The sequence below is a fragment of the Mixophyes fleayi genome, chromosome 1 (genome assembly GCF_038048845.1).
Source record: "Mixophyes fleayi isolate aMixFle1 chromosome 1, aMixFle1.hap1, whole genome shotgun sequence".
Taxonomy (NCBI): Eukaryota; Metazoa; Chordata; class Amphibia; order Anura; family Limnodynastidae; genus Mixophyes; species Mixophyes fleayi.
The window spans coordinates 93,749,987-93,774,677 of record NC_134402.1 but is presented as its reverse complement, the minus strand read 5'-3'; the positions used below and the strand labels follow the sequence as shown (position 1 = coordinate 93,774,677).

Below are 24,691 nucleotides of genomic sequence, written 5' to 3'. Positions count from 1 at the left end.
AATACCTATTACTTTACTTTATATTCCTCATTTAAAGCTACACAATTGTAAGTTTTTAACTGGGAACATAATGGGAATATGGCTTGTGAATGACTACAGAATAGGATAGTACCGAAAATAGGACCATGATGGAAGCGGTTCAGTTTGATCTCCATCATGCACAGTTTGCCCCAGAAAATCTATGCTCATAATTTTAATCATCCTCAAACCTTTGTCTTAGGTAAACTTAGGATTTATTGACACTTGTCAACCAAGTCTTGTTACTCAGGCTAAAGCTGGGTACACACTACACAGTTTTCATCCAATAATCGGCTAAATCAGCCGACATACGACCGCTCGTTCAGAAGTCGGGTCAGTGTGTGCAGTGACACGATGGTCGAAAGTCTGCCCAAATGGATGATTGTCGCCTCATTTGGTTGGTCGTACCGTTTAATATTTTCGTTCCAATCTAGTTTCCGCTGTGTAGTGTGTATAAACTTCCAACCGATCCACAACAGTGAGTATGTAATTACAGTCATTGCTCACGACAACATGGCTGTAAAAAGTCGCTAAAGGGACATTCCCTCTTCCCTTTATCGTCCTAAACAAGGCTAGTGTGTATGCAGTCCATGGACCGAGCGATCAGAACATCGATCGCATGTAAAATCGCTCGGCATAAAAAGTTGGTTGAAATTTCTGTAGTGTGTACCCAGCTTAACAGTTACATTGAGTCATATGTTTTTTTGGTTATCTATGTGACTACCTGGATCAGAAAATAAACATAGTTCAGTTCATTTTGCTGGATGGCAAATGTCATATTTCATCTACATTTTATTTTAATCAGCTGTCCATGCAAGAGAAACCTGTTAAAAGATTTTATTACATGTACTCACTTGCTGAACTTTAGCATTTATAACTGATTTATGGAACTTTTTTGATTTTGATAAGGTTATGAATCTTACAGGCTACCTTTCATAAGCTCTGCATTGCATCACTTGCACCATTTTTTATATTTCTCCTAATCCCTTGACCAATGCTGTTTAGTTGTTATTTAGGTTATACTGTAAGTTTGGTTTCTGGTTATGTCTGTTTTGTAATATTTTCTTGATGTAACACAAAAACAAATGACGGCAGATAAGAACCGCTTGGCACATCTAGTCTGCCCAATTTTTAACCTATGGTACCCTCAAACCTTATTTGATCCTTTAATGTTTGTAAGGATATCCTTATGTCTATCCCAAGCATGTTTAAATTGTATTAGCCTCAACCACCTCTGATGGGAGGCTATTCCACTTATCCACTATCCTTTCTGAGAAGCAGTATTTCCTCAAATTTCCTCTGAACTTACTTACCTCCGGTTTCAGTCCTCATGTTCTAATACTTCTCTTCCTTTGAAGAATGTTTCCCTCCTGCACCTTGTTAAAACCCTTGATATATTTGAAAGTTTCCCCCTGTTCCCTTCTCTGCTCCAAACTATACATATTAAGATCTTTTAGTTTTGTGCTGTAGGCCATGCACCATTTTAGTTGCCCTTCTTTGTACAGTCTCTAATTTATATCCTTCTGGAGATATGGCCTCCAGAAATCTTACATTTTTTAGGAACAAAACATATATTTTTTAAGAATTCTTTATTTTAATTCTTTATCATATGCCAAAAATAGTCTATATAACGTTCTATGGATGCTCATCAATGGCATAATTTTTACATCAGAAGGAAAATATTATATACATACCTGTAGAGTTGAAGATGTTTTTTCCATGTTACCCCAGCTAAGTACCCAAACTTGATCATGGGACTTATCATAATGTAGTTTCACAGGGATAGGATCAGTGTTGACTGCCTAAAAAGAATATAAATGAATGATTGTAAAGATAGAATAGAAACTACAGATTAAATACACATGTAAACTAAAGAAACGTTCAAGGGAAGTGCCTTCAACAATGTCTTAAAGAAATAGCAGATTCCTAAAAATTTACCAGTAGTGGATTCTAACAGTTGCCTAGTTTGAGCTAGGACCTCTAACAGTTGTCTAGTTTGAGCTAGGACCTCTAACAGTTGCCTAGTTTGAGCTAGGACCTCTAACAGTTGCCTAGTTTGAGCTAGGACCTCTAACAGTTGCCTAGTTTGAGCTAGAACCTTTCTTGCTTTTTTACTCCCTTTAAAAGTGTATAGAAAATTATAATACAGTTTGCAAAAAATTGTTGGGCAGGTGCAATTTCAACAAATCGGATGTTAATTGTTATACATTTAGTCAACCAAACATTTTCTGAACATATAAATCAGCATCTTACAGATATCTGATCATGTTTTGTCAATTTGTAAAAGAAAATGGAGGAGAAACAATTGTTTTTACCAAAACAATACCATATGACATGATTCAATATTTCCCATGATGCACTAAAGTGGGTGATTCTTCTACACCAGTGACCAAGTTTTACATTGATTTATGCAGCATTAAATATGTTTAGAATTTCCCATCCATGCTTTCAACATACTTCCCTAATTTTGGACCTCCATTTGTGGAGGGGGGGTGGTTGATGACGCAAATTGAGTCATCACTGGACTCTCCTGGCTCCTTCTCTAATTTTCACTAGAGCCTTTATATCATTTGGAAAGACGTGTTTTACTTTGTTTCTCTTGAATATGAAGATTGCTATGTGGATACATTTCTATTCAATACATAATGGAGAATTAAATAATTAATTGTCTAAATATATTTATGAACACCAAGTCAAAAAATAAAATATGGTGTGATCAGGTTCTAAAAAAAAATAATAAAACTTTTTTATTTTACACATAGAATATAATGCAAAGTTCAGATATATTTAATTTCTTACAACAAATTAATACAATAATTTTAAGTGATAGATGTTTAAAATAAAGGGGTCAATTCAATTGGTCAAGTGATGTTGTTTATAAAGATCTCTCAATTTTGTTCGCTCCTCATTGGGGTGAGCAAAAAGTTTGCATTACCAATTTCAAATGCCATTTTGTGTGCAGAGACATAGGGCCTGATTCAGTAAGGAGCAGAAAATGCAATACTTTGCATATAAATACGCATAATTACTCTGCACATGCCCAGAACCAGACCATACACCACAGCATGCAGCAAAGTCCAATTCATACTTGAGCGCAGAGCCTATGATTTCAGAGGTGTAACAGCAAGGGGAATAGGCGCATTCATGTAGTCAATGTACAGTAAAGGCGTGCCAAGTTTGAGTGTATGCAGCAGTGTCTATTTTAAGACTTGGGCATCGCAAAGGTAAAAAAAAATATTTTAGATACAGCAGACATTAAGGGGGGTTTTCAATTGACGGCGGGATCGCTGAAAATCCCGCGCTCGAAAAATATTACTGTTATTACGGTAATCCTGCGCGGGAAAACCGTTAATACGGTAATTTACTCGCTGGATTTTCAGGGAGCTGTGAGCTGAAATCCAGCGAGATATTACCGTATTAACGGTAATATTTTTCGAGCACGGGATTTTCGGCGATCCCACCGTCAATTGAATATGGCCCTAAGAACAGAAAAAAACTTTTTTACATTTTTTAAGGTTTTGTCATTAATGACTCTTTTATTAGCAGGTGACATTAATTGAATAGCTTTTTTTTCTGTGCGTTCTTTTGTGACTTTATGTTCAACATATATATTGGACATATCCTGCAGTGTCTTATCTGTTAGAGCAGAGTGTACCTAAACCTGTGTTCATCAACAGACGTATCTTCAGATCCGCTCCTTATTGAATACAGATGTGTATATATCCGATGTATGGGTCTTAAAAAAACGCACATTACATTTGTTTTGCGTTTATGAATGAACCAGGCCCATAGCCTTTAGGTTATTACGGAACCTTACAGGTAATTTAATCGCCCCTTATGTCTGTTCGCCTTATAAAACTATATTTTAAGTATTAAGCTACTGAAATGCTTGCTCACTGTATATTACCCATTGTCATCATCTGAATAGGGTATTTCTATAAACTCTACAATCACTTACATTAAATAATATTTTATATACTAAACTTTGTAATTATAACATCTACACCACAAAATATTGTTGAATGAAAGGGATATGTAGAAAAATTAAGCATGCTAATAAACTTGTGTAAAATATTCTATATTCCTTCATTGTATTTTATTTCTTGTTTGGCAAGGAAGGTAACAGCTGGCTAATTAAGTACAGCTAATTTAAACTAATGATATAGATCCTCAGGATAATGCACTAATGACTAGTTGAGATTGCTGATGACACATAAGAGCACTCTTGGGCTGTTTCAACAAGCCTTTCCTACATCCCAGCTGAACCAGCGGTCCTCTTCACCGTGAAAATAGAGCAGTTGTTTATCCTAGCTTTGCTTTATATAAAGTACTGACACCTGCAACCACTGATTTAGTTAATTAGAAGCAGAGACCATCACTCATATGTGTAGTATTATTATTATTATGTAAGTGTGGGTATAGAGTTTAAATTATATCTGAATTTCAACTTTTAATATTTATTCTACTGATTGGTGATAATTTCACATTTGGATACATGATCACCAAGTGCGTCCTCCCAAGTCACTGTGAGGAGTGCTGCTGTAGTATGTAATTAAGACGACAATGTTCAGGGCAGTGTGGGGAAAGACAGGGTCATTTTTAAATGTGTTTGAAAGATTGACTGTATGTTGGTCCAAAATTTTAAAAAACTTCTTTCCTAGAATCCTTAAGAATTCTGTATGAAATATATTTCCAACAGTCAAAGCAAAACCCAATTACTGTGGTAGGTAGATAGATAGATAGATAGATAGATAGATAGGTCATTGAGTGCTTACTCCACCTACTCCGATACTAACCAACCAAGGTGTCTTTCTCATGCTCATGCCAAGCAGATCGAAGCTGATCTGTATAGGTTAGTAGCGACAGGTCTCCCTGCCTCTTATTGGCAATGGGATTTGTTGTGTAAATGTTTTTAGTTTTCTCCTTAAGGATTATAAGCTGGAAGACTAAAGAGGATCCCCACAATGGATTTAGGTGTGTAATAAATTGGTAAAATAAGGTGTTGGGAGTACATATTTTTATAAAATGCTTTTTCATTGTGTTTGTGTGTTTTAAAAAATATTTTTTTTCTCTGGCACTACATGTCCCATCGGGCCTGAATGCCAGAGCATGCGTCACTGTTAGTTGCAGAAATGCCAGTATACCCGAGCAGTTTAAAGCTGCAAGGGCCTGCTGGGACCAAGAGTGCCACAGGTAAACTGCTGATTTCTTATTTTTAAATATTTATTTATTTACTACCCCTACACCCATTATTTGTGCTTCAATGATGTGCTAAACAGGCTACGGTTGTTTCCAGCTGTGATAGAGGGACCCCAAGCTGTGAGTTTTTCGCTAATAGTGTGACCAGACCATTTCAGCTCTCTAAGTATAAGGAGTTACAAATGTAAAATACGACCCAATCTGCATCTGGATGTATGTGTGCACATTTGTTTGTGTGCATATTTTACGCTACGAAAAAAACAGTTACAGATCCAACTCAGCATTGAGCCATTTGTTAGAAAGATCTGTAGTAATGTTGCAGTTAATTAGCCCACATGTTAATCTGGCACAGTTTTCAACACTTCCATGGAAAAATCTTATCTCATTTGGGTTCACAGTCGTAACTTGGAATATGTATAACTTTTCACAATTTCCTCTACATTCTATTACTTCTGCCTTCATTGTAAAACTATAAAATTCCATTCACCTCCATTCCAATTACATTTTTCACACCGCCACTTCTAAATTTTGATACCGTCACTTCTAAATTTCCACTTTGACCACTGGCCATAAGCAATAAACATAATAAATCTCAGGACATTTTAGGCATTTTTAAACAATAAAAGTCAACAAGAAAAGCATTATTTATAGAGCTATAAATTTGACATAATTAAAATGTTCCAAAACTTTCAGCAAACCTTTTGTCAAGTGCAGTTCAATTATATAATGTAATCCTCACATAAACTAAAATAACATTTTGAAATGAATCCTCCAAAATGCAGATAATGTCCATATTATCACCATATAGCAAGATGAATTACAAAGCAATTGGAACAAGTATATATTGACATGTGATCCATTTGGGAATCAAATAGTTGAATTCAATTCTGATCAATAAATAAAAAAATATCATATTTTACCATATGTATTGCATACATATACAGTGTTCAATATTGAGTCCTGGCACAAAATATGTAATGGATATGCACACTCAAAATTTGTTACAACTTTTAATAAAATACAGGGATTAACAAGACTATGTAATTTCCCAAACACTAAACAGTTCACATGCACCTGAGTTCCTCTATTTTTACTGGCTTATAACTTCAGAATTACAATCAGCGTAGAATCGTCTGGAGTAATGTTGAAGTCTCTCTGATGGGAAAGGACTTTTGACATCCAAAATGTAATATCTGAAATTGGCTGACCTAAGTTACACCTGTAAGCAAAACAAAGCTGACCTAAATGACTTCTGATTAAGAATTCAAACAATGTTCCTTGGAACAATACTTAATTTAAAAAAAAAGTATATAAAAATATTAGCCACAGTGTAATATAAATGTGTATCAAAAGTACAGGAAGCATTGTGAAAACAAATCTTAGCTTAAATATTGTGTAGTAGATTTTAAATTCTGCACAGTTTATAGCAAAATCTATACAATTATCCTGTTTAAGTGAAAGATAAACACTGGACCAAGACTAACTCTGGATGCACACACATGTGTGTATTGTTAAAGAACCACTAAACCTAAACTACAAAATACCTAATATAAAAGACCTACTAATATAATGTAAAAAGAGATGGGTAAACACATAGTGGTCTACTATATTGAAATGTCTGGAAAACCTCTCAGACTCCCTGGAAAGTAGGCTAAGCTCCCAGGTCCCCGCTGTGCTACAAGAAAATGTCTGCAGCTCTCAAACACATGGAAAGAGGTGCTCTATAAAAAAATGTCTCTCTCTCTCCATCACACAGACAGAGGTCTGCTACAAGAAAATGGCCACCACTGTAAAACTCACAGAAAGAGGAGTGCTCCTACACTAATGTCACAGAATGGCTATTGTGAAGGAGCTCCTATATCACTGCTGATGATGCAATCGTGGTGGGCAGAGCTTGAGTCAGGCATAATAGCCCCTAGCATTCCACTGCTGTTTGCATGTGCTGAACTTAAGCGCAGACTAATATTAAGAACTGGCTGAAAGCCAGAGCATTTCAAACACAGAATTACATGTGACATTTGGAAGAGAGCATTTCAAGCAAAGAAAGCATGGGCTCCACAGGAAGTTAGATTTCAAACAAAGAAATTCATGTGCTCAACTGGACAGGAAGGACAGCTTTCACAAAATAATGACTCATTGTTCAGTGTCCACTTGTGGAGGTCACCACCCCTTACCTGAAGCAATGCATTCTGGGTAAAGGCTTATAAACTTTAAGACAACCTGAAATCAGTCTCTTTTGACCACACCACATACACACCTGAAAGCAGGGACATCTCTTCCACCTGGAGCCTACAGGAAATACACCCCATAGTAAGTTTATACTCTATCTGTCTGTATATGCCTGCATCTTATGTACTCTGCCTGCATTTTATCCATCTTTTCTGTTAAATTTTATCTTCTTATTGTACTCTGCTTGCATCTATTCCATCCATTCCTGATTTATAATATACTTTGCTTGCATGTATATGTAGAGATTCTATCTATTTCTATTAACTTTCTGAATCTTTAAGTAACCTTTTCACACATGCTTTACAAAGGCTAGCTCCTTATCCCATCTCAGGAATGCTTACTATCTACAATACAATGAACTCTAGCTTCCTTCCCCCCATTTCTCTCTCTCTCTCTGCTTGGCCTGTATTATCCCTTAGGCCTGAACACATGTTTATTTTTTACACACGCTTGCAAACAGACATTTATCTTTATTTCCACTTAAACACACCCTCTTTGCACAAATCCTATTTAAACACATACAAACATGTGCTTTACTATTTAAACACACAAGCATGTGCTTGCTTAAACACATTCTTTTCATAAATGCTTTTCTATTTCTCTTATTACACTTATACACACATGACACAAAAAGCAATGACTGATAAACACTCATAAATACACTTTCTGTTGTACGGCATATACATTAGTACATATATATTTATACATATATATATATATATATATATATATATATATATATATATATACACACACACACATACTCACACAAAGGAAACCATGAAAATAAGTATACAAATGAGGATTGCTGAAGTATAAGGTTAATAACAACAACGACGGAATAGGATATTATAAACTCACTTCTGAAGTATTAACATTACGCCTGTTGAATCTATGAGGTATTATCTGTATTTTATGTATGCATCTATGTATTATATGTCTGATTATCTTTGTAAAGTAAAATACTTGTACCTTTCTGTTTGTTTTGTATGTGTAGATAGCTGGAATGAATAGGATGAATGGATGTTTATATAAATAATGCAGTATAGCGAAGTAAATGATAGATTGGTATTTATTTAGCGATTAACACATAATGCTGGTTTATCTGACGTGGAGGTCAGTAGATGTGTAATACTTAGGCGGTATATAGCCTGGTGAAACAAAGGGATCGCATAATTCGCTCTTACGGACTTCTAGTTGGGATGAGTATAACAACTGGGATTCCTTGTTTACTGTTGGTATGGTATAAGGCAAAAGCTCAAAAAGGTTGTGTAAAATAATGGCTTTAAAGTACATCTGAGATGTAACGGGTGCGTATTATTCAACATGACTAAAATATTGAAAGAGATGCAAATTGCGTTATATCCCAATAATTAATGAGAGTTATAAATAAGACCAAAGGCATGTTATCATTATTATGGCAGAACACAGGAACCTATAACAGCTATTAAAAAAATACGTTTGTCTCTCTCTCTCTCTCTCTTTTTCTCTCTTACGTACTCACTCATAGTTGCAGAAAGTTTTGTTATCAAGTGATGTACCCACAGGACTAACATTTGTCTGCAAAGCACTCCAGTCCCAAACAAAATTATAAAATCACTTTAATTATTAACATATTACAACACTAATCAATTGATTATACTTGTCTTTAAAGGCAAAAATATTAAAATCAAGATAGGTGAGAGAAATGTAAGAAAAAATGTGAAATAAAATAAAGAAAAACTATAGCCACACTGTCGGAGCTGGTATATCGTGTGTGTGATCTCTTCAAATTGTTTAAGGTATCTTTAATACTTATTGATACCCACTTAGAAATGTATCTCCATGCATGTTGGAAATAAAATTTATCCAACACGTGTCACTTCTCAAATTCGCTTTATTATTAAGCACACATGTTTCTGCCTACATATATGGGAAAAATCTACATGATAGCTATATCCGTGTAATGGGGACTTAGGGTAGATCTCTATGTATAGGTGCTCCTAGAGAAAATAAATCTTGGGGGCATATTCAATTAGCTTTTGGATTCGCGGTAACGCGCGTTGCCGAAAAAAGTGTGCGTTCTTGCGGGTATTATGGTACCGCATTAACGCGGATTTTCGTTCGCAACCCTATGGGCTGCGAACGAAAATCCACGTTATTGCGGTACCGTGTATTACGTTTCGCGGCTGTTCCGGCGCATTACCGCGAATCCAAAAGCTAATTGAATATGCCCCTTGGAGTTATAATCACCAATTGAATGTAGACAATGATCTTGTCAGGCAATATTGAACACTTTAAATCAAACCAAGGGGTTGTTCATAACATTATTATACTGCCCATTGATTGTTTGTGTAACATGACAAATTAAATAAATTCTCTTCTAGGTGAAATACTTCTATAAGACACTCAGAAGAACCCTACTACATTAGGACACCTTCAATATTCACTATATTATTCATAGGTATATAATCTTCCAAGATGTTCCTATAAATAGCTAAATGATGTCTGATGTGATGTTCAATTGCAATACTGCATTGTTGGATCTGATATCCATAAATGCCCCTGCTAGTGTAAGCCGAACAGTAGATGCTACAGTTATGTCCTGAAGGTAAAACTGTCTCCTAATGCGGCAAGAGATGGTCTAATAATTTCCCTTCACCAAAGCACCCCTAGGTCAAGCGCCCCATGTATCTAGCTAGCATGTAAGTATAATTGTATTAGACTCGGCTAAATGCCGCTTGGCAGTCACTTGCAGTTTCCAGGTCTATGATGTCACAAGGACGCACACCCAACGCACGTTTTGCCATATAGGCTTAGTCATGGAATGAACATCTACTCTAGTAGTTTCAGCAAACAAACCAAAAATATTTCCAAAGTCGTGCGCCTTTAATGCTAAGTAGACAGATAGTCCCCTAAATGGACACTGGGCACTTCCTGGCATCAGTCGCACCACCCACTGCACAAGTCCAGCTATTTAAGCTTCCTTCCAAGCACTACACTAGCTGTTCCCTTAATTTATTACATCCAAGTGTTCCACCTGTGTTCTTGTGCTGTGTGTGTGTGTGAAAGACTGTGCCGACATAACCCTGTCTGTAGTCTGAGCCTGCAGATTCCCAGGGAAACTATTATTATTTTCCTTAATCGTATGAGGCACACTGCCCCTTTTCCCACATACCCCTCCCCTTAGCTTCGTCAACCTAGGCGAAGCGGATACTGCGGGGAGCGCATGTTTACAGGATAGAGCATCCACGGTTTTATGCATAGCCCTTAGTCTATGCTCTGTGGTGAAATAAAAGGTTTGCAATGCCAAGAACCATTGAGTCACTCTGGTATTGATCTTCTTATTTCTCTGCATTCATTTTAATGGAGCATGATGCATTACTAGGGTGAACTCCTTACAAAACTCCCTACAAAAGAGGTAGTACAGCCCATTTGATGATGAGGCACTCCAGTTCAACCATATACTTCTTATGCCACCATCTTGTGACTTAGATACAGGATGGGTTTTTCCTCACCCTCTACTTTGTGTGACAATACTGCACCCATAGGTATTCCAGAGGCATTGGTCTGTAGCTAAAATTCAGGTGCTTGTAGCACTGTCACTATACACAAAGTCATTCTTCAGTTCTGCCAGGTAGCTTATGTCACCTCAGACCAGTTTAGCTTGTCTGGACAGTCTTTCTTGAGAAGCTCTGTCAGTGGAGTAGTGATAAAGGGAGGGTGGATGCACTGAGGCAACAAAAATGTATGAGCTGCTAGGTAAGAAGGAGTTAACCACACTCCTATTTTGCTATAATGAGTGGGGGGGTTTACCTTGCGCTCAAGTACAGTGATGGTATGAGAAATGATACCTTTTGCGCTCTGGTATGATGAAGAAAGAGCTCTGATTAATCGCACACTGTGGTGACCAATGTGGACTGGGGGTGGGGGAGATGGGCAAGGGATAGGCAGCTCAAAAATGAATACAATAACGGGTACAATAACAGTAAAATACAATGATATACATAATATAGTCAGTGGCGCACGCAGGGGGGGGTTTCTGGTTCTCCAGAAACCCCTCCCCTCAGCGAACCAACGGAACTGTACAGCAGCCGCGGCGCTGTCAAAGAAGCGTCTGCGGCAGTGCTGTATTGTAGTATAATACAGCACTGCCACGGATGCTGCTTGACAACGCCGCAGCTGCTGTAGAATTCAGACGCGCCGAAATGGAGCTGCTGCTCCCTCTCGCAATATTATTTTTTTTTTACGGGGGGAAAATCCTGCGTTCGCCTCTGATAGTATGTGAACAAGCAGGTAATCGTCGCTGCTATGGTGGTAAAACAATGTGCCAGTTGGCAGATGAATCGGCAGTGCTCGTGTCTGTAGTCGCTGTGGATAAGCAGTGGCATAATGTTTGGAGTGATGGTGACTGTGAGTATAAGAGGATCGGGGTTGTAGTGCAATTACCTTTAGATGGTAGTAAATGAGCTCTAGACTACCATCATGCTGAATACCTTGGATCCTGTGTGGGGTCCCGACTGTTGTTGGTAGAGGCTGTGTACAGTATTACCGGTCTGCCCGTGGATGAAAGATGTCGTTGGGGTCAGGCGGGAGCTGGTTGTGTGGTTCGGCCACATTACTTGGCGCTGGGCGCTGTGTGACCTCCCGCTGTCTGTTTTTGATGAGCGCTGTTAGCCGCGCATGTGCGGTATGTGAGACTCGGGAAAACGAAAAAGGGGCTACATAGTGAAGTACTGTGAGGTGGTTTAATTGCAGGAGGAAATAAATCACACTTACAGGTATAAATAGGTAGTACAGCGATGTATACAGCAAGGAATGTGGGATATGTACTGCTCTCCGATGCGTTTCATCCGGTCCCGGACTTTTTCAAGGAGTATGTGATAGCAATAATAGTGGAGTAGCCCGAATGGCAAAGATCTCTATGAATCAGTGGTAGTATCCTACCAAGCCCAAAATGTCCTCAACTGGGTTTTCCTATTTGGCTTTGGCTAATTCCTTACAACTACCACCTTGTCAGCCTGGAGTTTAACCTTCCCCCCGTCCAACTACATATCAGGTATTTTGCCTCTGGCATTGCCAACATTTTTCAGGATTGGCCGTAAGCCCATGTGCCCTCATAGATTCCAGCACAGCCTACACTTTGGGAAGATGTGACTCCCAATCCTCGGTATAGATGACTATGTCATCCAGATACACAGTGGCATATGGTCTTTGGGGCTTTAAGAGCTTATTCATAGATCTCTGGATTGCGACAGGTGCACCATGAAGCCCAAGAGGCAATACTTTAGACTGAAATAAGCCTTCAGGCATAGAAAACACATTTTGTGCTTGTCAGAGGCTGTTAGGGGCATTTGCCAATAAGTCTTTGTAAGGTCTAAAGTGGACAGGTACACACTTCTGGCTAAGTTCACTACCAGTCCATCTATGCGTGGCATGAGATATGTGTCAAACAGGGAGGCCTTATTTAACTGTCTAAAGTCATTGCAAAAGAATATCATCCCATTGGGCTTCGGGACGAACACAATCGGACTTTTCCATTCGGTCATAGAATTTTTAACAGCGCCCAGTTGAACCATGTTTTTAGCTTCCCTGTTATATATACTGTTTATATCTCCAGTACTGAAATATATTGCTATATGTGAAGTAATTATAATAGCATTAATAATGCCTCTGATGAGTGCAGAGGATCAATGTATTCCTGTTTACACAATGTGGTCATAGCCCTATTATACCCCAGTTTACATTTAATTTCTACTTCTGGTATTGCACAATCCCATATAGTCATAAATAAATTATACATCTACAGTGGTCAAAGTTAAAATTTAGAAAAAATGGTATTGAAAAGGTAAGGGAATGGAATTTGGTAGCTTTACAATCAAAATATTAGGTGAAGTGTATGGCATACCACGTTGTACTGGCCCATTCTGTCCACTGTGTTTTTGAAATATATATATATATATATATATATATATATATATATATATATATATATATATAAGTTAACCCGTGCATGATACTCATGCATTCTAGTCAAATCAAGCTACTTAAGGTGTTAAAAAGGTTCTTGTCATGCATTTGGGCCTAGCCCAGGCCTCCTCAATGGAAGAGCGTTACTTCCCGACGCAAGCGCCCTTTTTTAACGTGGTTTTGTCCACATGTCACCACCTCATCATTTTTCTCCATCACCTCATCCTTCATCTTCATCGCCACATCCTTCATCAAGCTACTTAAGGTGTTAAAAACTCCCCACTGTCACCCCCGGCAACCACCAACCACTCCCAACTGTCACTTCTCTTTCAAGAAATATATAGGTCAGTGTATAACTCTGCCCAGCAGGTGGCGCTGCAGCTTGTTTTTTTTTCCACACACGCCACTAGGCATTTATATAGTAGATATATATATATATATATATATATATATATATATATATATATATATATATATATATATTCACATATAAAATTTATCTATCTATATTGTGTGTGTATATATATATTTATATATATATATATATATATATATATATATATATATAGATAGATAGATAGATATAGTTATACACACTTACACACACACAACACAACATGCAGTCTTGGGCAAAAATATTGCTACCTTTGCACTTCTTTCAAGTAACTCACAATTCCCTCTAATCATATGGTGAAGTTTTTTTTTCTGTTAACATATTGAACCTTTGTTTTATTTTGATTAAAAGAAATGGCTCTGACAAAATTATGTTTCTACGGTTTATGCAGTAAATACTTCATACAATCTGATATGTCAGTCAGAGCATTGATATAAATGAAAAACAAGGTATTGCATAGTACCTGAACAACTTTTTGTGCCTGAACATCAACAAGTAGGACCCTGTTTAGTTTAGGTTGAGCCACATATATGAATTTGTCCTTGACATTAACAGCAGATGCCCAAACACAGTTTTGAGTTTCATTATCTTCTAACTTTGGACAAACTTCATCCTGGAGAAAAAAAACAAACAAACAGCATTTCTGTTACTTTAATGAACAAGTCAACCACAATCTAAAGTCATCAGTTTGACATAACTACCTTGTGCTGTTGATGGACCACGTTCCTTCAACTATTGCATATAAAACTCAGTTGTGGTTCCTGCCTGTCTCTATACTTCTTTTAACATTAGGACAGCATCCATGTCATGTGCAACCCTGTGCTCATTAACTTACTTACATGGGCCTGATTCATTAAGGAACTTAGGCAAGAAATTTCTTACTTAAGTCTCCTGGACAAAACCATGTTAAAAATGCAAGGGGTGAAAATTAGTATTCTATTTTGCACATAAGTTAAATACTGGATGTTTTTTCATGTAGCACACAAATACTTGAAAGCGTATTTGTACACTGAAATTTAAAGTTGATATTTGTGTGCTACATGAAAAAACAGCCAGTATTTAACTTATGTGTAAAATGATAAACTATTTTGCACCCCTTGCATTGTAACATGTATTTTGTACAGGAGAAAACTTACTCAATTTTTGCCTTACTTTCCTTAATGAACCAAATCATTATCTTTTTCTCAGTGCTTCATTGGTTAACATTGATTAAAGAAGGTCGACCTAGATGACACTTTGCATGATATATGTAGAGGCACTTATGTAGCATTCAATTGCCCCTAAAATTTGATCAAAAGGGTGGAGAACAATCACTTGGGGGCAGAGGATGTCCGCTGTTTAGTACTGAGGCAAGAAAAAAACAAGGGTACTCAAGGGGATCGGAAATCATCCTGAATTTTAAGTGGGATTCCATTTGCATTTCCTAGACACACTTGGAAAAGCACATTTTTAACACTCTAATGTAAAAAAACCTCAAACACACAAAAGTGGCACTTCAGTCAGTCCACTCACTGTCATGATTTATTGATAAATTAGGCTTAATCAACCAAGATTTCAGAAAAATTAAAAAAGTAAATAAATAAATAACATGTGGTCTAGCTGTGTTAGTAGGTGGAACTTTAAAGTTATTTATTTGTTTCATCCGTAAGGATTTCCAGGCTGACCCACAAACCAACTGAAGCATGCAAAGATTGGATTTCTGAGAGCTGTTCCTAAAACTGGGAAGTGGATGTGCAAACATGAATGTGCTGGAAGGTCAAATAGGAGCACACAAATATCACTGTTCTGAGTGTTTGCATGTTTTACATTTTTGTAAATATATTTACGGTGGGGTTTATATCATCATTTAAAGCTGAAAATAATCACTAAAACTCTAGCAGCTAATCACCAACTAGGATTTATCTCTCTAGCGTAGTTAGAAAAAGAAAAGCAATCTGGTTACTGTAATTTTAGTGTTGATTTTCACCTTTGAGCAATGTTCAATCAACAGCATATATACATCATACTTGCCAACTCTCCCGGAATGTCCGGGAGACTCCCGCATTTTGTGAGAGTCTCCCGGACTCCCGGGCGAGTGTGGCAATCTCCCGAATTCTGCCCACTTCACTAGGAAGTGCCCCACTTCCTAGTGAAGTGGGCAGAATTAGATCCCAAACGCCGCGATTCCCGGTGAATCGCGGCGTTTGGCCCCGCCCCCGCTGTCAAATGACGCAATTTGCGTCATGACGTCACAGGGGGCGGGGCCGAAATGACGCGATTTCGGCCACCCCGCCCCTTCACGCCCCCCTCCACTGGCTGGCTCCCGGAAGGGAGCTGAAGAAAGTAGGTAAGTATGATATACATTAAGTAAAAAATGTAAGCAAATCATGCATTTGCTGTGTCTTTTAGGAGCATGAAAGAACACACAACAATACTGTGGGCCTGATTTTGAATTAGGAGTAAAGCAAATAAACGGAGCAACTTTGCACCTGCACAAACCATGTTACAATGCAAGGGGTACAAATTGACTTATTTTTGTGCACGCAAGGAAAATACTAGCTGTTTTTTCTTGTAGCACACAAATACCTGATAGCTTTATTTTTACACTGAAGTTAAGGTTGATGTATGACATGCTATTTTCCAACTATAAATCTGCCCCTACATTTTATATTTACCCCCCCCCTCTAATGCAACATGGTTTTGCCAAGATGCAAATTAACTCCTTTTCTTTGCTTTGCTCCTAGCTCAAAATCAAGCCCTGTAACTGCAACCGTGATGTGCACAAAATATTTATTATTAAAAACATCTAGGGGTATATGTATCAAGCTGAGAGTTTTCCGGCGGGTTTGAAAAGTGGAGATGTTGCCTATAGCAACCAATCAGATTCTAACTATCATTTTGTAGAATGTACTAAATAAATTATAGCTAGAATCTGATTGGTTTTTCAAACCCGCCGGAAAACTCTCAGCTTGATTCATTTACCCCCTAATGTGAGAGGTACTAGAACTAATGTGTTAAAGAAATATTTGCTATTACCAAATGGTTAAATTCAAACTGTTTTTATGTCAAAGCAAATGCATCAAAATCACTCTCTACTGAAAACACAGGCATGTATTGTTGTTTCTTTAGTTATATATGGAAATTAAAGAGTATATATACAATATAGTGCTTTGTTTTTTACTGCACATTTGAAGCAGAACTACATTGTGCTTTAAAAGTTTCATTTTTGAAATTACAGTCAAAAATAGTTCTCCTAGGAACAAAAAAAGCAATGTTTTCTTCAGATTTTGGTTGTAATTCTACACATGTAATTTGACAGTAAGTCAATGAAGTCCAGTAGGAATCACGGGCTCCTTAAGCACTCCCAAATGAATAAAAATGATGTAGTACAATAGTGAGAAAATGGGCAATAAAACTTTAATTTGCTCAGAGAATGAAATAGTTGACACATGTTGGATGTAGCTCATTTTTTTCGAATCTGTAGACCTCTATTTCAGTCTTGTAACTATCGCCATGGAATCATTCTGCTACTACAACTTTTAAAATCATTTTAGCTTATTCCATCTCTATCTCTGTCATTGCATTTCATATATAATGTCAGTGATAAGCTATAAACCTTAATATGTTTTCACTTCTAGTAATAATAAATGTGTGTGTTTACAGAGAAGCGCAGTAAAAATTGCCTTATAGTGGACAAGGTAAACCTATCGGAATTAACAAGAATACAATAGGAATTTGGTTACTGTCCCCAAAGAGTTTACTACTGGCCAGTGGAAGATTTAGGCTGACTGAAAACTGGAATGAACTGTAAAACATAGCAATGTTAATCACAAGTACATTAAAGATAGCTGGGGATTGCCAGTTACAAAGGGGGTAAGCACTCTGGACAAGACAAAATGCAGTTACGTGGCAAACAAAGGATATATCTTCATGCATGTGAGGAGGGTTGAGATATGAGGCCATGCCTGCTAACTTGCACAGAACCCATGTGTGACACACAGCTTGTCCTATATCATGCAGTGAAGGAGCTCATCACATTGAGAGTTCCCTCACATTTAAAAATAATTACATGCAGGCACTGAAAGCAGCCATAGCTCAGTCATTGATTTCAGTAAAACGTTTCTCTTACTATTGGCTACTCTGGTTAATCAGAATGGCAGCATTGAGTCTATATGGATACACGTAAATTGTGGGCAAGAAAATGCTACACTAGCTATCAAACTGTTATAGAGGGAATTTATTTTCTGGGTAGTGGGCTATTGAGTCAAATAAAGTTCTATAATATGTTTGTGGGCTAAAAACTATTTTAAATATTGTCACTCAGCAGAGTATTTGGTGCTTTCAATGAAACTGTGGGCCATAAAAAAGCTTTGGAGAGCTGTATCCATCTTTCAGTAGCGTGGCCCTGCATTGGACTAAGCATTAAAGAGCATCTGACACCTACACACAATTAAGAATATATTACAATTAACGTTATATCTATAGGTATATAGAGTGTATTCTAAATTTACTGTGTTTCCACATATCTACATAACGCTAGTCATGCCCTGGCTAGCTATAAAAACTAATGAGCATTAATGAGAGTGTGAATATCTTATATTCTAGAGTGTTTTCACTGAGCTGGTGACAATCTTTCTGTGATATCATCCAAGAGCAGATAAGTCAGCTTTCAATATATCTGATTGATTCTAACTTCAACCAACATTAGCAGCTAATATAACAAATAGATTATGCATTCCAACAGGAACTACTTGACAGACGGGAAGGGGGTTGCAATTTGGCTTTTATTTAGGCTGTACTATTAATGTCAGATGTTTTAAACCTGAATGACAGGTACAATTAAAGTACCTCTATGTATTCACTTTTCTGGCAAAACAAGTATATACCTTTATGCATGCGTTTAAATACAAGCTGTACTGGCGATCTTTTACTGCATGATTAAACTGAGAAAAATATAATATGCAAAATGCACTGCTAAACCCATAAATGGAAAATGTATAATAAAAAATATAATTATACAAATAAATACTGTTATTTGAAGCAGGAAGTAAAGTCTGCAAAATTTTGCACACGTAATATTGTTTCCATAAACCTAATTTGTAATACTATGTGAAACATATTTTTTGAATATGTATTTAACACTTAAAATAATGTGTGTGTCATGTCATGCACTTACCCATTTGGGGTTAAGCCACCTGCATACCCAGCCAATAAGATCCACAGGTAGGGTCCTAAACTTCCCTATATATTCTACTTCCAGTGGATGCTAAACCTTTTGTTTTTCTGCACAGAATATGTCTCTCCCATCCTGCTGCTGTCACATGTCTACTTTAATGTTGTCACTAACATCTTCTTTACTTGTTACAGAGGAGTCAGAGTAGGCAGGGGAGAATTACAGTCAAGGACTAGTAAGCATATGATGCTATATCAGATTGGTCACAGGTCACTGCCCTTTTCAAAGCAACCTGAATCTTAGTCCATTTGTGTGGAGGACCTGCTTTGTGTAGGCACATCATTTTTGAGTCCAGAAGGGGTGTAGTTGGCACCAGCCAATCCTAAAGCATTATATACTGGGACCAGTGGTTAGTGGTGGATGATCATACACTGGTTGTTTTATTCAATTTGTTTACCTGCCTGCTCTGTTCTCGCCTCTCTCTCTCTCTCTCTCTCTCTCTCTCTCTCTCTCTCTCTCTCTATCTTATATCTAAATAAACTGTGACCTTTTTCAAAAAATTAACTTTGTTTATGTGTGTTATTTATGAGGACAATACAGTAATATAAATATGAACATTCGAAAGAGGTTTGGTGCATGAAAAGAGGGACATCAACACTATACAGATTAAGAATTATGGATTAATCAGGAATATAATAAATGTTCAAATCTACCATGCTTCATCAATTTTTAAATAGTTAATCTCTCTTTGACACAGAAAATGTTTAAAAAAGAAAAAAAACATAACTAGAACAACTAAGAAAAAGTCAAATTGTTTTGACCATGTCTACCTAGAAGCCACATATTTTATAATCAGTAGCATTTTCTGCATATATTTATAGGTCTAGAGGTTTTTTTTATTGAACCTTAAATATACATAGTGACACACATATTATACAATTAAAAGTACCTGAGATCCAAAAAATTTCTCTGTGGTTTTAATATGTCTCTGATATTCACATTCTACCGGCTGGATTACTTTTATGCCATCTCCATTGAACACATAGAACACATTTCCAGTTCCGAGTCCTTAAAAAGGAATATGATAAAATGTCAAAGTAATTTATATTCATTTTATTCTTAAACATGAGGTACTACAAATGTGATTGTGCATTTTTTATTACATTCTCAATACAGTAATTTCCTATCAATTACCCCTTTTAAATAACAAGACATGAATTCACATGGTGCATTGTTTATTTCAGTCATTTTTTCAATTCCTTAACTTCCAAACCTGAGATTCCTATCCACAGAACTCAAACTTTCATACTATATTCATAGAAATGTGTCACAAAAGATGCCATAATACAAATTAATTTTCAATCATGTTTAAAGAATATTAAAGAAACTTTATTATTACTATTATAGAAACAAATCTGTTAACAATATAAGTGCCAAATTACCAATCAACACATTTTAAATATTGTAACTGAGTACGGTAAACACTTATATATAGTCAGACCAGCTGCCAAGCCAAATGCATAGTTATAACGCAGAGACAGTTGTGTAATATATGCAGGGCCGGATTAACCCGAGATCTAACTGGGCTATAGCCCAGGGGCCTCGGGCATCCAGGGGGCCCTTCAAAGTCTGCAGCAGCATTATTGATCGGTCCGGGGGCGGGGGCGCCCCCAGCCCGATCAATGCTGCTGAGCACTGTCAGTCCAGTCCTCCGTCCCAGGCGCTCAGTACTCTGCTTACTGAGGAGATCTCGCGAGTGAACTCTTGCGAGATCTCCTCAGTAAGGAGCTTACAGCGCGCCAGGGACAGAGGACTGAACTGACAGGTAAGCGCTTTGGGGGGGGCCCTCACGGGGGACGGGGGCGGCGGGCGGCTCACAATCGGGGCCTCACGGGGGAATGGAGGCACCCTTAGCCCAGGGGCCTCCATTCCCTTAATCCGGCCCTGAATATATGACTCACAAATTTGATTATATTTTTTGGGTGTGGGGCAGGGAGTTGTTGATGTTGTCCCGTGGTTTAGTAATAATAAGTACATTGTATTTCTCAATGTATTTAAGTGTTGAGCACTATTGTACCAACATCAGGCGTGTTTGTTCTACCATTTGCTGTTGAATCCAATCAATTCATTAATTCAGCATAGGTAAATGCAATAGCTGTGGATAGTTCACGAGGAATTTCTATTCAGTGTCAGGGATCATGTTGGTCTTTTAATACTGTACTGAAAATGGGAGTTAATTACCAGATTTACCAGTTAACCACATATAACCTCATTTTATGTATAGTAGCATGTTAAACTAAAATATATATTTTTAATAACCAGCTACAGCAGAAAAATAGTAAAGAACTAATCACTAGAGGAAAGATTTCTGAAACAAGTGTAGAAACTGTTGGACATATTTATAACTTGATTTGTGACATCCAGGTGCCTTTACAACGTTCAACAAAACTTCTCATTTTTTCTAGCTTATTTCAAAACATTTTAAAGAGTTTTACAGTGTTGTCATTGCCCCTTGCTTCCAATGGGAAACAAATCCCTTTTCCACAACTCTAGCTGCCACTTCAGAAAGTCTTGGTGAGAACTACTTTGCAGGCAATGATGTGTTCTAGTTTTCAGGTGTTCAAAAGATTTTTAAAATACTGAAAAAAAATCCTTAGTGAACAGGCTTTAATATAAAAGTTGGATACTTTATATATGATTCTTCCTATATTTATTAACAGGCTTATAAAGGTCATGTACGAATGTGAGAAACTAATAGGAACAGCATACATTAATCTGCTTCTTTTTTTTTTGATATGATGCTTCTATATATGTATGCCCTTCCGTTCTGTGTCAGTGCATCAAAATTTTGCCTCAATTCCAATTGAAGGAAGGCACGGGCTAGACAGGCATGGATTGGGGAATTCCATGCTAAATGAGGACTATTCATGGTAATATGACTCATTCTGCACACAAGAACAAATACACATACAAGAATAAATGCAAACTATACAATCAATGATATACTATAGACATCAGCAGAAACACATTTAGGAAAAAATCCACAATTAGGAGGGCTGAAAGAATATATCCAGTCCCATATAATAATCTTTACTTGTCTTCTGAGTTGGAGTAATCAAGTGCCATTAAGAGTTGTCAAATGGAAGTCTTTTTGTATAGGAGGAAACACATTTACATGTGAACATAAACCAAAGTAAATGAAACATTAAAATATATAATGAAATAAAGACAGCTCCAATGTCACTGACTTAATTAGGACATACAGTAAATGAGACTCCCATGGGCACTGTTTTAAGAGAAAATAGGAAAAGTTTTAATTAATTGCATCTTAAACTGATAATATTGAGGACTTTAAGATGCTCCTGGACTTTACATTTAATTAACTACTGCATTTACCTGTGCTGAATGAATTAAGTGATGTGAATGGTACTTCTTTAAACATCAATTAAGCATAGCTTAATTCACTTTGCAATATTGCATTAGTTGGGAAGGAGCAGAGCATTTTGTACCAGGTGAATGGGGTCATGGAGGAGGGTCTGCAGTATATAATTATAGTGTCTTATATGTCTCAGATTTATTAGAAATTCAAATTTGAAAATGTGGTTTACTATTCAAAATGATATCCAATTAGAGTAGATCTGTTAATCTAATATAGTGACCCACAGCCATAGTTTATATCTATATTTATGCCATTTTACACCGATTGTGTTGGCTAGGATAGGCTGCGTAAGCCTGCATGCTTCTAGTAAAACCTTCATTAGGTATGAAATGTTCTTAACAAGATGAGAATATAAGTGAATAATTGATATTATTAATATTTTGGCTCTATTCATATTTTTTCCTTGCCCAGTCCATACCCTTTCTAATATGAGATGCATTGTTAACCATATTGGGCCTGGTTCATCGTGGATCATAAATGGCGATTTTGTGCGTATAATCCTCAAATCCTCAAAATCCTCAAACGGACCATAGACAAGTTAGTTCAGCAACATTCAATTCACCTCTGTATGCAAAGAAGACTTACTACAGCTTATGATTTCTGGGAGGGAAGGGGCCCATAGTCAATGTACAGTAAGGGCGTGCCAAATTCAAGCGTTTGCAGCCATGTCCGATTCAAGCTTTGGGCACCTTAAAGGTACATGTTTGTCTGCTGTATCTCTTGCTCCAGCTACAGGGCTAATTTAATTTTGATTACTAGTGATGATAGTCTCATATACATGCTATAACATGTGTTTGCAATCAGGAGCAACTGTAAAAATGTATTTTATGTTCAGTAAATATTAAGAACATTATAATAAATGTACTTCATGGAAACACAATTAAATGAAAAAAAACTTTTTTTTAACTGTTTTAACATTAATGCCTATGTTATTAACAGGTGACATTAATTTAATATATTGTTTTTTATTTCTGCACGTTCTTTTGCGATTTTATATTCAATTAAGGTATTGGACGTATCCTGTAATGTCTTGCGTAGTACTGCTGAGCAGACCTACACCTGAATTCATGAGTGCACGTATCTTCAGATCTATTCCTTGTAGAATTCGGGTGTGCGCAGACCCAAATTACATGCGTTCTGAAGCACACACATATTGCGCACAGTAAGCATGTCTTGACGAATCAGGCCCATTGTCCCTATGGCGTCATGTTAAATTATTTGTTTTCTCATTTAATTCTGTGAAAATATTTTATATTATTTTTTATATGAAACATGGTGCAACAATAATGTTAAATGTAGGATGCAAATTCCAATTACATTTGTATTTGAATCTACTGAGTAAGCATGGTCATGTAAGAGGTAATCAGCATTTTCAATTGACTACATTTTCATGGTATTATTATTATTATTATTATTATTATTAATAATAATAATAATAATAATAATAATAATAATAATAATAATAATAATAACAACAACAATAATAATAATACTAAATAGTGGTAAATTTGCTTGAGAGATATATGCAGGGCCGTAACAAGGGTGGTGCTGCCGGTGCGAGCGCCAAGGGGGCACCACGGTCGCCCGCTCTTTGCCCCTATCACATCCACCTGAAATTTATGCCATGCTGCCACAGAGCAGCAACTAGGAAGAAAAGCCCCCGACTCCTGCAGTGTCGCCGATGATGAACGCCGCTGTCAATGAAAAGGAGCCAGCAAGAAGGGAAACTGAGACCCAAGGTAAGTGTGGAAGAGAAGGGAAGCGGAAGAGAGGGGGAGCGGAGGACAAGGGGGAGCGAAGGACAAGGGCAAGCAGAGGAGAAGGGGAAGAGGGGGAGAGGGGGAGTGGAGGAGAGGGGGATGCGGAGGAGAATGAAAGTGGAGGAGAAGGGGAAGTGGAGGAGAAAGGGAAGCGGAGGAGAGGGAGAGTGGAGGAGAGGTGAAGCCGAGGAAAGGGGGGGGGGCGGAAGAGAAGGGGAAGCCAAGGAGAGGGTGAGCGGAGGAAGGGATCTGTCAGCTCATTCGTTCTCTCTCTCTATAAGCACATCTGTCAGGTCAGACTAAAAACACAACAATCTCCTAGGCACTAGAGTAAACCTCATATGTTGATATCCCTATAAACATATTTAAAATAAATGAAGAACAATTGTAATAAATGGAAGAATTTTTCTTTCAAATGTCACTCCCCAATAAAAGGGAGTTCCATCTCCCTTGCTATATTAACAAAATTATAACAAACAATTAGGAGCGCCAAAGAAATAAAAAATCAAATTCAAAAATAAAAATCCAGCTTACAATGGATATGGCAGCAT

General features: G+C 37.2%; 1 protein-coding gene across 2 annotated transcripts in view; it reads right to left on the bottom strand.

Moving 5' to 3' along the window:
* FSTL5 (follistatin like 5) overlaps positions 1–24,691 on the bottom strand; it is a 497,380-nt gene that overhangs the window by 28,718 nt on the left and 443,971 nt on the right. For both annotated transcript variants that reach the window (XM_075198057.1, XM_075198064.1), the window contains 3 exons: positions 19,891–20,009; positions 14,253–14,402; positions 1,713–1,820 (listed from right to left, as the gene is read on the bottom strand). In XM_075198057.1, the coding sequence (XP_075054158.1) occupies positions 1,713–1,820; positions 14,253–14,402; positions 19,891–20,009 (377 nt within the window). The remainder of the gene's footprint in view (positions 1–1,712; positions 1,821–14,252; positions 14,403–19,890; positions 20,010–24,691) is intronic.